General features: G+C 61.1%; 1 protein-coding gene across 1 annotated transcript; it reads left to right on the top strand.

Annotated features, from left to right (window-relative positions):
* Positions 1-832: 832 nt before the first annotated feature.
* Positions 833-10,364, top strand: TBX2 (T-box transcription factor 2). Its single transcript, XM_047759076.1, has 7 exons — positions 833-1,575; positions 2,698-2,965; positions 3,929-4,075; positions 5,340-5,416; positions 5,513-5,676; positions 6,122-6,759; positions 8,958-10,364. Exons 1-7 carry the CDS (start codon positions 1,181-1,183, stop codon positions 9,411-9,413), a joined length of 2,145 nt encoding a protein of 714 aa, XP_047615032.1. The 5' UTR covers positions 833-1,180; the 3' UTR covers positions 9,414-10,364.
* The last annotated feature ends 7,127 nt before the right edge of the window (positions 10,365-17,491 follow it).

The raw sequence follows: 17,491 nt of genomic DNA, 5'->3' as shown, positions 1-17,491 counted from the left end.
TCTTCCCAGCGCCGAGGACCCACTCCCCGGGAGGTGGGAGAGCTCAGCTTAGGTCCGGGACGCGTGGGGGAGCTCAGTTTAGGTCCAGGACGCAGACGGATACTGAGCTGAGTTCAGGGCTTTCCCGGAACTCCAGGCTCCTTCTGAGTCTTCCTAGGAGGGGAGGCGTGGGCTAGGGGATCCCCGCGTTTCCCGAGTGAAAGGCCGCGTCCCGCTCCCGCCCACGCCGGCCCCACCAGGACTCTGCCACGGCTCCACTCACCGGCTCCCGCCACCTGGGTTCCGGTCCAGGACCTCGGCAGCCGGCGCCTCCCGACTCGCCCGCCCACCGGCCTCTCTTTCCAGCACCCGCAGCCTCCCTCCGGAGCGCAGGGGCCCGGGCCGCGCCGCGGCCGGGTGCGGGGTCGGAGGCCAAGCTGGGGCGCGCGCCAGAGCTGCCCGGTGGCCGAGCGCGGGAGAAGGAGGGCGCCCCCTCTCCTCTCGGGGCCCTGTCAATGCTTTGCACTTGGGGCAGCTTGCGGCTGGGGGTCCTTCCCCAGGGCCCTGGGACCCAGACGCCCCCCGCCTCAGGCCCTTTCGGCGGCGGGTCGGGTCGGCCGCCGCGCTTTCCAGTCCCGGCGAAGGCAGCCGCAGGCGCGGGCTGCGGGGTGGGGGCCGGGGCAGGGGGAGGGGTCTCGGGGCCCGCTGGCCCGTCATTGGTTAATATTTTATTCTGTTGACATGTTTTCTTACTGCTGAGGCTTCCGACACCTTCTCCCCGGCCCCCCCTCCCGGCCGGAGCTTGGCCTGAGCTGTCAAAACCCCGCCCCCGGAGACCCACAATTGGTCCAAAAAGCGTAAAATCAGCAATCAAGGGGGGCCTGGCTCGTTAGCGCAGGGGATCCGAGCAGGGCAGGACATGTGAGATAGTCACAGTTTTCCAGAGATCACGACAAGATCTAACCAGTCGCGCGTGGTCCCCGGCGCCGGAGCGGGCCAGCCCAGCCCAGCGCAGAGCCCCCGCCACCCCCGCGCCCAGAGCCCCGCGTCCCTTGCGGTGCGCCGGACGGGGAACCGGGAGGAGCCGCCGCCGCGCTCGCCACCCGGGTCGCCCTTCCTCCGCGCCCGCCGCCGCCCGGGCCGGGGGTCCGAGCCGCGCGCCCCCGGCCCCGGCCCCTGGGCGCCTGGGCCGGATGTCCCGATGAGAGAGCCGGCGCTGGCGGCCAGCGCCATGGCTTACCACCCGTTTCACGCGCCACGGCCGGCCGACTTCCCCATGTCCGCCTTCCTGGCGGCGGCGCAGCCCTCCTTCTTCCCGGCGCTCGCCCTGCCGCCCGGCGCGCTGGCCAAGCCGCTGCCCGACCCGGGCTTGGCGGGGGCGGCGGCGGCGGCGGCCGCGGCGGCGGCGGCGGCCGAGGCGGGGCTGCACGTCTCGGCACTCGGCCCGCACCCGCCCGCCGCGCATCTGCGCTCGCTTAAGAGCCTGGAGCCCGAGGACGAGGTGGAGGACGACCCCAAGGTGACGCTGGAGGCCAAGGAGCTGTGGGACCAGTTCCACAAGCTGGGCACCGAGATGGTCATCACCAAGTCCGGGAGGTAGGGAGGCCGGCTGGCCGGAGGGCGCGCGAAAGGGCGGGCGGGGAACCCGACAGCATCGACCAACGCCGAGCCCGCGGTTCGCGGCTCCCGGCGCGGGCCCCCCGAGCCACGCGTAGCTCCCACAAACAACCGAGTTGACTTTGCTCTTTTGGCACCGAACGAATCTTTAAAAACTAAAGCGTCGAAATCTCCTGAATGAAGTAAAACGAAAACATGCTCCTACAGAATAGTCCCAACTGGTCTAAGTCCCAACGCCGAGGAGGCCCCGCGGCTCGGCCGGGCGGGTCTCAGAGGTCTCGGCTGCAACTCCTCAGCCCCGCGGCCTCGCTCTTCTGCCTCCGGGTCTGGCTCGGCGCTCCGGGTGGATGCAGCGTCCCCCGCACTCTCCTCCGACCCCGGAGCCCAGAACGGGACTCGCACCCCGCTAGGCCTGGGCTGGCCCACTGGTTCCTGCCGGTCGCTGCGTTTTCGGCAGCGAGCCCCGCGCCAGCCCAACCACAGCCGGACCTGGCCGGGAGCCTTGTCCCGGCCGAGGAGCGAGGAACTCCAGACGCACACGCCGCTCCAGGCCTTACGGCCGGAAGAAAACTACAATCCCCAACCACTCAAGCCTTTGACTCAGCCACGGAGAATCCAGGCCTCAGGCTCACCCTCTTCCCCCGAACTGCAGGGTCAGGGTCCTTGCTCGGCGCTGTAGCCCAGTTCCTGTCCCCAAACAAACATCCTCCGAATTTATTTCTGGGCGCTTTTGTCCCAAGAGGATAAATCCCCTGAAGGAATTTCGAGGAGATTCAAGAGAAGCGGCTGTATTTCTAGAAGGCCTGGATTTCTTTCCTGGACCTCGGCTTTCATCTTAGATGCGGGAGAAAGAGGGTCACTAAATCTGAGCAGGGGGGCAATGAGAAGCGTTTTTCACAGGAGAGGGTCTTGACAGGCAGAAATGGGGTCTCCCAGGAATAACAAGCACAGGTGGGGTCTCCCAGGCAGTCATAAGAGGGCAGAGCAGCGATATCAGGGGAACACAAGCCGGGAAGCTCCGGGCGATGGTGTGTGTCAGGGGAGAGGGGTCCTCGGACAGAGCCGGGTCCCGTGACGTCTCCATCTTTCCCTTCCTCGCAGGAGGATGTTTCCTCCCTTCAAGGTTCGAGTCAGCGGCCTGGACAAGAAGGCCAAATACATCCTGCTGATGGACATTGTGGCGGCAGATGATTGCCGGTATAAATTCCATAACTCACGCTGGATGGTGGCGGGCAAAGCTGACCCCGAGATGCCCAAACGGATGTACATCCACCCGGACAGTCCGGCCACGGGAGAGCAGTGGATGGCCAAGCCGGTGGCCTTCCACAAGCTGAAGCTGACCAACAATATCTCCGACAAGCATGGCTTCGTGAGTGCAGGGAGAATGTGCAGATGGGGCTCCAATGCTGCGCACCTGGCCCTGGGGAGGAGGGGGAGGAGAAGAGGAGGCCGTGGGATTCCCCAGAGGGGAGCACTTGCTGAACCCCAGAATGCGCCTGCCCAGGCCACTGCCCGGTGGGCTGTGCTGCCTGGCTGGGCGTGGGCCCAGGGGGCTCTGCTCTGCAAGCCTGGAGAATGGCGGGGTTGGGGGCCACTAAGCTCCAGGCTCCTCGCAGTCTCAGTCCCCCCCCCCCACTCAGGCCTTCAAAAGCAGAAGGCAGGTGCGGCCAAGACAGGATCGTGCAGCCAGTAGGCTTTAGGTGCTGAGCTTGGAAGACCTGCCGGGACCTCAGCTTGTTGTCACCTTCCCCAAGACCCGTGTTCTCACCCCTCACCCCAAACAAGGCGATTTAAAAGTAACACCGTCCCCTCCACACCTTTTCTGAGACTCCTTTCCCTCCTTCCAGAGGCCTGGCCAGAAAGAGGGAATTTGGGGGTTTCTCTGTTTCTGCCTGAGCCAGGGCTTCAGCGAATGGGAGGGGGACGTTCTTGGGGCAAAAGGGACTGCCTGTCCAGAGACAGGGCATTCAGAGAGCCCTCGAAGGTTCCCGTCTGCTCTCCACGGGGTGACTAAGGACTTAGCAGTAAGCCTGGAAAGAGAGGTGAAGAGTGGCGTTGTCAGGGGGCTTTATTTTGTTTTATTTCTGATTTCCCATGGGGGGATTTTCTTTAAAATGGAGACAGACACCGTGAGAAAGAAAAGTGGGAGGAAAAAAAGGGGGGGGGGGAGAAAAGGAGCAGAGATGACAGGAGAAAACGGGGAAGGGGGGGCGTGGGGAGAACAGACCCATGAGAGAGACAGAAAGAGCTGGAAAGAGGTCGGGTCCCCAGAGACTAGACATGCTCAGGTCACAGGCTGGGGGCTGTCGGCTGACCCCAGCCTTCCCCACAGACCATCCTGAACTCCATGCACAAGTACCAGCCGCGCTTCCACATCGTGCGAGCCAACGACATCCTGAAGCTGCCCTACAGCACCTTCCGCACTTACGTGTTCCCGGAGACCGACTTCATCGCCGTCACAGCCTACCAGAACGACAAGGTGTGCGGGGCGGGCGGCGGGCCCAGCCTCTGCCCTGATGCCCTCCTGCCCGGGCAGGCTCCAACCTTCCCTTCCACTCACACCCGCCTGCAGCTCCCCGCACCCACACCCCAGCCTTCATGGCCCACTCCCTCCCGAGCCCCACATCTCGCATCTGTAAACGCAGCACCCACCAAGCCCCACATCTTGCATCTGTAAACGCAGCACCCACCGAAATCCCCCAGGCCCTCTCTCAGGTCGGCCACACGTACACAGGCTCCCCCCCTCCCCGCCCCCGGGGCGCTCAAACAGCTGGGCACTCGTAGGGGTGGGGATGTTTACTTAGCAATTAGCAGAGACGCAGGGCCGCGCTGACATTTTTACATTTTATTCGTTTATTTCTTGGCTCCGGATGGGGAATTTAAATGAAAAGAGGGCGCCCGAGGCAATCTGCCCAGGCTTTCTTGCTCCTAGGAACCCAATGCTGGGCGGGGGGGGGGGGGGGGGGTGCGGTGGCAGTTTTCACTCTACTGGGGGAGCCAGAGGGCGGGACAGGTGACACAGCCCCCACCCCACCCCTCTGGCTCAGTTCAGGCCCCAGACCCTTTGGGAGGTGCTTAAAGACTTTTCCTTCAAGTTAAAGAGCTTTTTCTGCTTGCTGCCTTTCTATGCCCTCTCTCTAGAGGGGCCAAGCACCACCCCACTAAGCCTGTGCCTGTGTGCAACACTTTCGGGTGAATGACCGTGTCTCAGTGCCCTGCCGGTCGTTTTTTTCTGTCTTTGCGAACCCGCGTGTCCACGCAGGTATGCGTGCACTATTTGGAGCACCTTGGATGGATGGGAAGGCGTGCAAATTCATTGTTTTGCCTGTGTTTACGTGCATGTGCGTGGCCCATGAGCGTGGTCGAATTTGCGTGTATCTTTGGACCTGCGTATGCCCCGCTGTCTGTGTGCAGTCTGCTCAGGTGCGGCGTGGGCCTGTGTACATGCTTGGGCAGATTTCAACTCACCGCTGTCCCGTGCACAGCTTTGGGCCTGTGTGTGCAAGTTGAGGGATTATGCCTCAAAGTTTTTGAAGGAGGAGAGACCCTGTCGCTTTCCCTCTGGCCGGGCGGCCGGGCCTCGCCTCGCCTTCTGGCTCCCACCCTCCCATCCCAAGAGGGGCGGGTACCAGGTGTCACGCTCCGGACTCCCCTTTGGGAGGGCAGCCGCTGACCTCTGGGTGCCCCAGGCCCGGCTGGAAGAGCCGCATCCTGACCTGTCGCCGCCCCCTCGGTCCCCGCAGATCACGCAGCTTAAGATCGACAACAACCCGTTTGCCAAGGGCTTCCGGGACACTGGGAATGGCCGGCGGGAGAAAAGGTGAGGGTGAGCGGGACCGCCCTGCGACAGGTTCCCGGGGGGAACAGGACGAGGGGATTGCGCTGTGCTCTGACCGCTCCCTCCGCTCCTCCCCAGGAAGCAGCTGACGCTGCCTTCGTTGCGCTTGTACGAGGAGCACTGCAAGCCGGACCGCGACGGCGCCGAGTCCGACGCCTCATCCTGCGACCCTCCCCCCGCGCGGGAACCGCCACCCTCCCCGGGGACAGCACCTAGTCCCCTGCGCCTGCACCGGACCAGAGGTGCGGGATGGGCGGAAAAGGGGAGGGGAGGGTTCCTCCGGGCGTTGGGTTGGCTCTGTGCTCAGCATCCGGCTAACTGACGGCCTGGGGGAAGCGTCAGCAGTGAGTCTGGGATGAGCCTCTAACCCGGGACTCCCTGGGAGGGCGGTCCCAGGTGGCCCGCAGTTCCTGCTGTGCTCCGAGCGAGGGCCCTGGCGCTGGGTGACTCCGTAGCAGTTAAGGTCTTCTCTCCCGGCTTCGCTTGCTCCCACTGTGAATAAGGGGTCCTTGGATGAGGTGTCCCACAGCTGCCCCTAACTCAACGACGATCTAGAAGCTCCTCGGACTTGGCCTCCCCGAGAGCAGGCTTTTGCAAGTCTCTCCAGCCCGACGCAGACACCGGGAGAGGCTTCGCGCCGGTCTCTCCCTGGGCCCCGTAACCCTGCGCGTCCTCTCTCCCCCGCAGCCGAGGAGAAGTCGTGCGCCGCGGACAGCGACCCAGAGCCCGAGAGGCTGAGCGAGGAGCGCGCAGGGCCGGTGCTAGGCCGCAGCCCGGCCCTGGACGGCAGCAGCCCCTCTCGTTTGACCGAACCCGAGCGCGCCCGGGAGCGGCGCAGCCCCGAGAGGGGCAAGGAGCCTGCGGAGAGCGGCGGGGATGGCCCATTTGGTCTGCGGAGCCTAGAGAAGGAGCGCACCGAAGCCCGGCGGAAGGACGAGGGGCGCAAGGAGGCGGGCGAGGGCAAGGAGCCCAGCCTGGCGCCGCTGGTGGTGCAAACAGACAGTGCGTCCCCCCTGGGCACCGGACACCTGCCGGGCTTGGCTTTCTCCGGCCACCTGCATGGGCAGCAGTTCTTCGGGCCTCTGGGGGCCGGCCAGCCGCTCTTTCTGCATCCAGGACAGTTCGCCATGGGTCCCGGAGCCTTCTCCGCCATGGGCATGGGTCACCTCCTGGCCTCGGTGGCAGGCGGCGGCGGCAGCGGTGGAGGCGGCGGGCCAGGGACCGCAACAGGGCTGGACGCAGGCGGGCTGGGTCCCGCGGCCAGTGCGGCAAGCACCGCCGGGCCCTTCCCGTTCCACCTCTCCCAGCACATGCTGGCATCTCAGGTAAGACCTGCGGTCTGGTGGCAGCAGATGGAGGGAGGAGGATGGAGGTGGGCAGAAGATGCAGGCATAGGGCTTGAGGGTGCCAGTGGCACACCAAGAGTTTCCAGCCAGGACTCTTTCCTGGACAGGACTGAAGGACCCTGCAAAGCACACCTAAGTTCAGGGAGACTAAGACTGTAAGCCAACGCTCTGGCCAGGGCATTGCTTCTGACTCCTCTGTGACCTTGAGCACATCCCTGGCCCTCTCTGGGCCTGTTTCCTTCCCTATAACCCCAGCATCGAGTGGCACCCATTAGACTTTTTCTGCTCAGACAGACGGGAGCTGTCCGCAGCTTTTGTGAAGTCCAGTTGTCTGGCCTGCCTCAGGACTTTTTTCTTGGGAACAAAGACCCTTGGCTCATTGTCCGTTCCTGAAAGGCTAAGGTGGCTGGCCAAAAAGAGTAGGAAATTTTCGCAATATGTTCTGGACAATAAGCCGCTGAAGTGACCCACCTTCCAGATGTCTCTGGCCCCTTTCAGACCCTCCAGGAAGTCCTCTGACCTGACCAAGGACAGGTCTCCACTCCCCACCTCCAACCCCTGCACTGGGTCTCAGAGCAGAGGGGTTCCGTTCACCAGGCCCAGGTTGAAATTCTGAGCTCCCAGGGGAGAGTTTATCAAACTGTGGCCAGCAGCAAAATAAGAAGATCCGATGAGGAGAGCGGCCTCTTTGGTTGCTTGGGTGGAATATTCCCTGTGGAAAGATTTGGAATCTCGATGTTCATTTTCTTCCCTCTGAGGTTTCTGGCAAATTGAACCCTTGAGATCTTATCTTAAGGGCAGGAAAATAGGAGGTCAGGTTTGAGAAGGCGCCTTTGGTTCAGAAGCAAATATTTTTCGAGTGGGGGAGGGGAAATGCATTCTATCTAAATAGAGCTCCGCGTCAGGAGTGCGTGGAGTGAGTGTTTGAGACACTAATGTCACGTATCTGGGGCTCTGAGGTGGCGAGGAAGCCTCTGGAAAACGGAGTTCAGGACCTGGGGAGGTTTAGTCTGCCTCCTTGACTCTGTGTGTATGTCAGTGCCTCCTCCCCAGACAAATGCTGGGCATCTTAGAGGTCATGGGAATGTCAGGGCTTCTAGATGCAGCCTGGTCAACAGGTGCAAGGCCCAGGCAAGAGAACTCAGTGCTCAGGAGGTGTCGCTTGGTCCACTGCTAATGGTTAAGTTCTGAAGCCAGGGTAGCTCACCTCTGGCCATCAGGAAGAGCCCAAACCTGGGAGAAGTGAAGCCGCCCCCCTTCCTCTGAGCTGCCAGGTCTGAATGCTCGATGGTAGGGCTTGACCTTCTCAGGAAGGATATTTTCTCATTCCTGACTAAGCTGCTTCTCTTCCTTCTCCCTGCCTAAGCCAGGCCTGAGGCTCCCTGGAAGCCCAGCACAGTCAGCTCCTGTGCCCCCCCCCCCCAATACCTACATACTCTGCAGAGTGAACCATTATCTCAAAGGTCAGATAATCCAAAAGTCGGGCCGCAGGGACTCAGGCAGGTGGTGTTTGTCCAGGGTTTCCTGGCTACTGTGCTCTCCACAGGCAAAGACTTTGCATTCCTTTCTCAACTGCCACTCAGGTGCCACCAGGAGACCTTTGTAGCATATTCAGGCCGATTCATAAACTGATTGGCATCCGTATCCTTCTTCTGGCCCAGGCAGCAGACCCCTGAGCAGGTGCACAGGCAGAGGGAGAGTTTACAAAGCTCCTCACCCGCCTGTGCTTCTCCCAGCCCTTTGGGGGCACCTGCAGAAAGCAGGGCCGGGGAGGAACTGTTCAAAGTGAGCAGAACCTCCCAACACAGCCGGAAGCTGCCTGCCGGCCACCTGGCCCTATGCCGGTGGGTTTCCTCCCTCAAGGCCCATGCTGGTTCAGCCGCCTGGAATGGCCTTCTCTTACTCCTGCTGTAACCCCTGGCACAGAGCTCGATGGAGGCAGGCCTATGCATCCAAACCTGAAGTGAGCTCCCCAGCTAAGTGGGTTTGGCCACAGGCCTACTGGCTCCTGCTACCTGTGCTCTTTTGGGGTTATAGTTAGGTGGGCTCTGGTCTTATATTCCTAAGAACGGTCAGGCAAGGATTCCCAGTTGTAGCCCCACCCCCAGCACGCAGATCGCCCCCCAGGAAGACCTCAGGCAGGATGCCTAACCCTCGTCTTGTTCTGTTTCTTCCAGGGAATCCCAATGCCCACTTTCGGAGGCCTCTTCCCCTACCCCTACACCTACATGGCAGCTGCTGCAGCAGCGGCCTCCGCTCTGCCAGCCACTAGTGCTGCGGCTGCAGCTGCTGCGGCCGCTGCTGGCTCCCTCTCCCGGAGTCCCTTTCTGGGCAGTGCCCGGCCCCGCCTGCGCTTCAGCCCCTACCAGATCCCAGTCACCATCCCGCCTAGCACTAGCCTCCTCACCACTGGGCTGGTGGCCGAGGGCTCCAAGGCTGCAGGCGGCAACAGCCGGGAGCCCAGCCCCCTGCCCGAGCTGGCTCTCCGCAAAGTGGGGGCCCCACCCCGCGGTGCCCTGTCGCCCAGCGGCTCAGCCAAAGAGGCAGCCAGTGAACTGCAGAGCATCCAGAGACTGGTGAGTGGGCTGGAGAGCCAGCGAGCCCTCTCCCCCGGCAGGGAGTCGCCCAAGTGAGGGGGCTGCCCAGCTGCTCCGCTGCCACGCAGGCCTCCCGGGCTGCCTGCCCCTGCTGCTTGGGACGCATACAGCACAGAGTGGGTATTTATTTAAATAAAGGAGAGAAAGCGGGCTGCAGCAGCCGGAATGAAGCCCGGACCAGCCAGCCGGGGCCTGGGACACTTCCCTGGGCCCCACAAGGAGTCCGGCTGCGGGGAACAGAGTCGCTTTGGAGCCACTGGATTCTGTCCAGGTCTGCTCCAGTGTCAAGGTGTCATTGGTGGGGGCCTCTCCGGGGTCCTCCAGCGCTGTGGGAGGCCTCGTTCCCCGCCCAGCCAGGGGCTGGCTCTTTGGGAGCCAGAAGGTGCAGGGGTCTGGGGTGGGAAGCTTCAAGGGAGCCCGAGAGCCACAGCCTCGGGCCTGGACCGCTGGAGAATCTGGGGCGAAGGATGCTGGGGTCAGTGAAGATTGAAGTCAGTGTAGACCTGAGCTGAGGGACCTATTCTTTTAGTCCTCCCACCTCTTCCCCCCAGACAGGCTCCCCTCCTACCCCTGGGTCAGCGAAGGGAGTGGCACTTCTGCCTTGAGTCCCCAGGGGGAAAAAAAAAAAAAAAGATATTTATGAAATAAATGGTAATTTGTGTAAATAAGCTTTAAGGTTCCCAGAATATGCAAATTGGTATTAATTTATTCGAAGGTGTACATTGCTATGTACATAATATTTAGAGAGTAACTCATAGCATTTAATTTTTTTTTTCATTTTACATGAGCATCTATATTGTACAGGGCTGGGGGGGTGGTCCTTGGCTGCGGAAGAGGGCCCGAGGAGGCGCTCCCACCCCGCCAGCCCCTTGGCCCCTGCGCCCGGGCTTTGCTCGCCCGGCCCGCGGGCTCCACCTCAGGTTTTCACTTTTCGCCTCGGAGCGAGCGACAAAAACGCGAGAAAACAATAAAACGCTGCAATGCGAAGTGAACGGCGCAGTGCGCTCTGTGGGCCGCGCGGGGCAGGGGCGCAGCAGGCGCGTCCGGAGGGATCGGAGGCGGGGACCGAAGGTTGGGCGCCCCGGGCTCGGCGGGCAGCGGCTCCCCGGGGGCGGCGGCACAGCAGGGGCGGCGGGCGGAGCCGCGAGGCCGGGCGGCGCCGGCGCGGGCCGCGGGCTGGGCCGGGAGGCGCCGAGCGGCCGTGAGCCCCCCGCGCTCTCAGCGCGGCCGCGTCCCAGGCCGGGGGCCGGGCTCCCTCTGCTGGTCACTCGGCGCCGGGCCTCCCGGCTCCCTGTCGGGGCACCACGATGGAAACGCATCCCCAGTCTGAGCCTCGGGGTAGGTGGGACTGGTAAGATGAGTGCTCCCGGCTCGCTCTCTCTCCCTTGCGAGGAGGAGTTTGGCCGCGGTCTCCCAGGTATCGCGGACCCTAGAATCCTGTTTCATCTCTCTGCCTCCTGAACCTCAAAAAGAAATATTCTCTCCGTATCAGGGTTGTTGATACGGGGCGGCAAAGTCTAACCTGAAAGTTCTCTGGAACTCATCTAAACCTCTCTTGGGGTGTGGGGAGTGGCGGGAGAGGGTCAAGAGACTCTTTCCCGCTCACTTTCCCGCTGTATAACAATGGGTTCAGCTGGAGCTCTCTAGGGGAGTCCTGCTGTGTCAGTCTCCACTAGGCTTCCTTCCCCCGTGGCTCACGTCTGCAAAGACAGCCGCCTTCCACTTCTATCCCTCGACGGCGGGATCTGGCCAACAGGTGTCTCTAGTCCCGGATCCTAGCAGTGGAAGGGGTGGGAGATGCGTGGTGACTCCTTCAAACCACGGCTGGGTCAGTCCATCATTGAGCACGCCCTCCCGCCCCCAGTTCCCTCCTCTTTAAGCCTTGGGAATCTGTAAGCTCAACTCGGGCACTTTGGGGGACGGGAGTCTCCGGTTTCCAATTCACCAAGGACACCAGGGATGGTGAAAGGGAGGGAGGGTGAAGGTGGAGATGAAATTGGCCTCCAGGCTGCCAGGACACCTTTGTGGGCGGACACATTTGCAAAGAAGAGAACCAGCTCCAAGGAGGGAGCTGGCCTCAGGCTATGCTAAATTCCAGGAGAGGCTCGGCCAATGAACGAGTGGGAGGGCACAGAAGACTGTCCCAGCTCTCAGAGGGTGGGTTCTGGCTTCCCTGCTTCTGACCTTCAGGCGTGCAGGACAGTGTGGAGGGCAGTGCAGGAACGGGGCAGGGCAGAGAGCCCCCTTTCTGAGCTCAGATAGAATCCTTTGTGGACAGCGTATTTATTCGAGCTATCTTGGAATAATAATAATCAGAGGCTGATTAAGGCCTCTAAAATTCGAAGAGCAGGGGCGCGTTGGTTTCTTCCGGTTTCTCACCGTCAGCACGTCTAGGAAAAAGTTGGGAAGAGGCTGCGGAGCGGGCTGCTGACACCAGGGGGCAGCCCCGATCTGGAGCCTCAGGTTGGCCGCGGGCAGACAGGGAGCCCGAGGAGGGTCGTTGAAGCGGCTGCGCGGTGGCTGCAGCGCCCCGGGTGGGGTGGAGTGATACTCTAGGGCCTCGAGAAGCCCCGGGCCCAAGCGCAGCTTGGAGGGTCGCTCCCACTTCCCCCCGGCCCCCACCACACACGTCCCCTCCCAGAGTCGCCCTCGCGGCTCTGAGCTGGGTCCCAGCTGCGAGCCTGAGTTCGGCTTCGGGAACCGCGCGGCCGAGTCCGAGACAAAGGCCAGGCGGCTCCCTGGCCCAATTAGGCCACCCGCCTCCCAGCCTTCATTGTTCCCGGGGTCGCCAATTATCCCAGGCGCCCCGCGTCCCACCGCTCCGGTGCCCCAAGGCCTCCTTAACCCTTCAGGGCCTGGCACCAGGGGCCCTAGATGGCAGAATCTCCAGCGGACGAGTGTGGAAAGCATATTGGCAGGTGATAGGGGTTGCTGACCTGGCGTGCCCCGGGCCCTGTGCTTTGAGACTGTGGGGTGTGAGAAGGAATTGTGCCTGTCCGCGTGGGATTGTGAGTGTGATTCACAGGGGAGCTTGAAGACTGGAGGTGTAACTGTGTTGAGCGGGGGAGCTCCAGGAGACCCCTAGTGGATGGGTAGGAAGGACCGTGAGACCGAGGGAACCTCATTGCCTCTTCTGTCAATCTGAGTTTCCTGAGCCCTCGAGTCATCCCTCACCCCACCCCCAGAAATGCTGCCGTGGAGGAAATCTTGAGCATTGGTGGCCTGGCCCTGCCCTCCCCAAGGGCGCAGAACTGGGATATGCTTCCCCAGCAGACCGTGAAGTTGGCGCAGGGCACCCCTTGGAGCCAGAGGTGCGCGTTCAGCTTGATGCGCCCCAGGACACCCACAGGTGCAAGTTTCAGCTCGAGGCCCCGCCCCCTCTGGCACCCCCACCCCCATTTCCCGGATGTGGGACAGTTCAAGGGACTGAGTCTCAATGAAATCAAGGTTTAAACTCTGAGCCTGCCTTCCTCACCGGCTTTGGGAAGTACCCCAAATCCAATCCCACTCTGCCGTCTCCTTCACTGACCTGGACCTCAAAGTCCGGGGCACCAGCCCCGCAAGCAGACCGGGTCTGGCGAGGGACCGAAGGCACCGTGATCTAGGGCCCGGCCAGCAGACCGGAGACCCGTGTGCACCTGGGGAAAAGGGCAAAGGGAAAGGAGCCTGAGCTCCGGGTCCTCTTTGGGCGCTCTTCGGGGAGTGCCTCTGGGAGTGCAGCCTGCTCAGCCACCCTGAATACGCTCTGTCTCCGTCCCAAAGCACCGGAGACTTCGATTTGCCTTTGGAGCACCTTTTAGGCCATCTGGAGGTTCAGACCCGCTCATCCCACCTCGCACCCGGTCGCGAAGCACCGGGTTCCCAGAGCGGAAGGCCAACGCTCTTCCTGGCCCCTCCTTGTGGTACCTTCCTCGGCTCCCGGCAGGGAAAGGACTTGGCGAGGGCCCAGTCCGCGGGCTGCGGCAACTCCATACATTCCCACCAGATGGCGCTCCAGGCCAGGGGCCGGCAGCGGCCGGACGGCTCGCCTCGGGCTAGAGGCGGCGCTGGACGGAGAGCCGCAGCAAAACCCCCTCGGAGACCCAGCCACAGACTGAGGTGGACCCCGGCCCAGAGACGGCACAAATAGCTGAGGGATCGAGGCGCTCCGCGGAAGCCAAAGGAGACTCTGAACAGAGGCTGCAGACCCAAGGATGGGATTACCCGAGTTTCGGGCGGGGAGGCTTTTTTCCTTCTCCTGGGGGCCGCCCTGCCAGGCCAGCTCCCCACCCTGCGAAGCCCCAGCTGGAAACACCCACCGCCGCCTTTGGTGTGCCGGGCGGACTGGACCCTCGCGATCCTCTCCCGTCAGGAGGCCGCCTGGCTCCCGCCTTCCAGGTCCCTCGGAAGTGGGGCTGTGGGCTTGGTTATGTTGCGTGCTATCGAACTGCTTTGCCCGGCGAGGCCCCCTCTACGGTGCCGGGTGGGAGGATAGGAGGTGGAGGGGGGCTCCCGCCCGGAGCTCCACCAAGTTGCCTTTCTCTAGTTCACCCTCCCCCACCTCGGTCGCCTCTTCCCCTGATCGCGGGGGCCGGCAAGATAGGGCCCCCCTGGGGTGAGCCTTGCAGAGCTGCTCACCCCAGGGGTCCTGCCTCAGTAGGCCCCGGGTGCCAGAAGCCTTGGGGAGGCTTTAGGTCTTCATTGTTCCAGTGGGAAGTGGTGGGAACTGGGGAGGGCACAGCAGGCTGAGAGTCTCTCCCCTAGGGTGTAAAAGCCACCAAGGTTCTGGGTCTGGTTTGATGGGGGGCAGGGGGAGTAGGGTCATCTTGCCATTTTAATTCAGAGGTGAGGTTTGGAAGCCTGATTCCGGGGCTCATTAGCGGCTCCTCCTCGGAGAGGGGAGATTACTCTCCTATTATTAACTAAAGGTACACAGCTAGGGAGTTCCCCGTGGTGGCTTAGCGGAAATGAATCTGACCAGCATCCTTGAGGAAGCAGATTGGATCCCTGGCCTCGCTCAGTGGGTTAGGGATCCAGCATTGCTGTGGTATAGGTCACAGACGAGGCTAGGATCTGGCATTGCTGTGGCTGTGGTGTAGGCCAGCAGCTACAGCTCCCATTCGACCCCTAGCCTGGGAACCTCCATGTGCCCTGGGTGTGGCCCTAAAAAGACTAAATGAATAAATACATAAAGGTACCCAGCTAGAAAGCAGTCCAGCCTGCGTGGTTTCTGCCATGACACAGTCAGGACACAGCCGCAGTCACAGGCTTGTTGTGTGAGCTCAGCTGGATGTCTTCCTAGCCTCCAGCTCTTTCCCCCACAGTGTATAACAGCGCCGGGAGAGGATCAAACCTGTGGCCACTTGGTAGTTATCTACACATTCATCTCCCACTGAAGCTGGGGAGATTCCAAGGAGGCCAGGTTCTGCCTCCTGCTGTGTGACCTTGGACAATGGGACTTTCTTCCGTGGGCCCTGAATCCTCCTGCTGAAAATAAGTGGATTGGAGTAAAATCAAGTTGATCCGTGACCGACCAGTCAACCTTGGTCCAGTGACCAGTGACCCCCCAGCCTCATCATCTTCAGCTATGAGGCAGGGACTCTATTTCCGTTTCATGTTTGAGGAACCAGAGTCTGGAGGATGGGCGGGGTCATCCACGGACACCCCCAGGCTGTTGGGGCTGAGATTCCTGGGGTGGGGGCAGGGCCGGTGGCCAGAATGAATTCACAGTTAGGAAATTGCATTCCAGGTCCTGAAACCCTCAGGGGAACCGGCTGGCTCCAGCTGCCTCCACTCCTCGTGGGTCGCGGTTATCCCCCCGCCCCGGCCCCCCACCTTGGTACAAACCGAAGCAGAGGCTCAGCTTGGTGGAGGACGGTTCTGGCTCCCAGCACCCCCGCTTGTCCGCTGACTGTGACTTCTTCCCAAAGAGAGAAAGAGATACTGATGGAGGACTTTTAGGTACCCATGTTTAGAGGTGCCCCCCACCCCCCAGACCTGGGATGCCCAACAGGCTTTCCTTTCCTGGTGGAAGGCTTGGGGGGGCATTCAAAGCGCTTCTGTGTAGGGGCTGCCACCAGAGTCAATGCTGAATTCCCACTGCACAGCCGATGACAGTGAGGCTGTGATACGATGTCCTGCAGGCCATCCAGTAAACAAAGGAAGTGCTCTTTCACAGTCCCACGGGCCTGGTCCTTGGAAATGTTAGCTGATGAAGTGATGATGAGTGAGAGTCAGCCTCGTGGCTGGGAAAGGCCAAAGGGGCTGGGTGCCCTCTGAGGCCGGCGGGTCGCGTGTGCCTGGGAGAAGCAGCCTGGATACCCAGGGGAAGGGTGGCCTGCCCATTTCATGCCAGCACAGCAGGGCCTGCCACAGACCCCTGGGTGTGGGGGGGAAGCAGGGGCTTCCCCTGTGTAAAACCGTAGCAGGGGGGACACCACATGACAGGGGCTCAGCTCAGACTTGTTTGCTTTCCTCATTGTTGATTTCTGTCCCCAGAGAACAAAATGTCCTCTGGCCCCACCGCACCTTCTCCTCAGGCTGAGGGAGGCACTGTGGAACCCCCACTGGTGCTTGCCTTTTCTCTTCTTTTCTTTTTTCTTTTTTTTTTTAGAGCCACATTCACTGCATAGGGAGGTTCCCAGGCTAGGGGTTGAATCAGAGCTACAGCTGCTGGCCTACACCACAGCCACAGCAATGGCAGATCTGAGCCACGTGTGTAACCTACACCACAGCTCCTGGCAATGCCTGATTCTTAACCCACTGAGTGAGACCAGGAATGGAACCTGCATCTCATTGATACTAGTTGGGTTCATTACCGCTGAACCACAATGGGAATGTCCCATGCCTGCCTTTTCTTATTTTATCCTCAGCACTGGGCAGTGGGTCAGCTGACTCCCATCTTACAGAGAAAACCCAAGGCTTAGACCTGCCCAAGATCGTTGAGCTGCTAAGAAGCAGGTAAGGAATTTCCACTGTGGCTCAGTGAGCTAAGAACCCAATATGATGTCTGTGAAGATGCGGGTTCGAACTCTGGCCTCGCTCGTGGGTTGAGGATCCAGTGGCATAGATCACAGATGGGGCTCTGGTTGTACCTTAGCCAGGAACTTCCATATGCTGCAGGTGCGGCCACAAAAAGAAAAACCAAAAAAGAAGCAGATAAGGGGTCACACCTGTTCTTAGCCCTGCCCCTCTTGGGGTCTTACTTCCCTCTTGGCAGGGCTGTCCACCCTCCCAGCTTTGGCCTCCCACAGCTGTCACTGTGTGTCCCCCATAGTTCTGGATTTAGTATTTTGAGAGATCAAGCTCTGAGAAACCCCTTAGTTCTTAGCTAGTCATCCATAGGTCACCCTGCCACTCACACGTACCCCCCACACACACACATACACGCATGAACGTACAGGGAGCACAGAGCACGCTAACACCTCCCCCAACCCACAGACACGCAAATGTCTACATATACGGACTCCACCCACCCCAACTCCCAGAGGTGCTTCCTTAACAACCACATATAAACACACACGGACCTGCACGCAGACATACAGTGACATACAGAGAAACACTCAGACACACCTACAGACATACACAAGCCCCCTGCACACAGACGCACGTGCATGCACACACACAAGCACATATATAGAGATGAGGCTACGTGGAGATGCCGGGTAGGGATGGCTTTCCATGTGGAAATCAGCTCCCCAGCCTCTCTGAGGTTCTGAGGCTCTACCCTGCCCCCAGTTTGCTGGGACCAAGCCCTTTCCCACCCCACCCCTCTGTGTTGGCCCATTTCCTCTGGGAAGGGATATATTTATGTAAGGTGTCTGTTCCCTATGAGGTCATTGGCGCCCTCCAGGCAGGGTTGGTGTCTGCTTTGCTTATTTCTGGGTCCCCAGACCTACAAGCCTTTGCTGACGGAATGAATATGCAAATGCATGAGTGAAATGCACCCACCCTCCAGGAGGAGGGTTCACACCTGGTCCCTCCAGGATATGTTTCCTGGACCGGAAGCTCCAAGTTCACCTAGCTTCTGCTGCAGAGAGCCCCTGCGGGCTGCGGGCCTCGTTCCCATCCCGTGTGGCTTCATCTTTCTCCTGAGAAACTTGAGGACACCTTGCTGAAGGACTTGCCTCTGCAGG

The sequence above is a fragment of the Phacochoerus africanus genome, chromosome 14 (genome assembly GCF_016906955.1).
Source record: "Phacochoerus africanus isolate WHEZ1 chromosome 14, ROS_Pafr_v1, whole genome shotgun sequence".
NCBI classification, from domain to species: domain Eukaryota; kingdom Metazoa; phylum Chordata; class Mammalia; order Artiodactyla; family Suidae; genus Phacochoerus; species Phacochoerus africanus.
The sequence above is the reverse complement of the archived record's forward strand: the minus strand, read 5'-3'. Positions and strand labels throughout refer to the sequence as shown.

Bases quoted from the DNA above. Each gene is read 5' to 3' on its own strand.
- TBX2 (XM_047759076.1), top strand. From the start codon at position 1,181: ATGAGAGAGCCGGCGCTGGCGGCCAGCGCCATGGCTTACCACCCGTTT. The intron at 1,576-2,697 runs GTAGGGAGGCCG...CCTTCCTCGCAG, and splicing joins GTCATCACCAAGTCCGGGAG to GAGGATGTTTCCTCCCTTCA. The intron at 5,677-6,121 runs GTGCGGGATGGG...TCTCCCCCGCAG, and splicing joins GCGCCTGCACCGGACCAGAG to CCGAGGAGAAGTCGTGCGCC.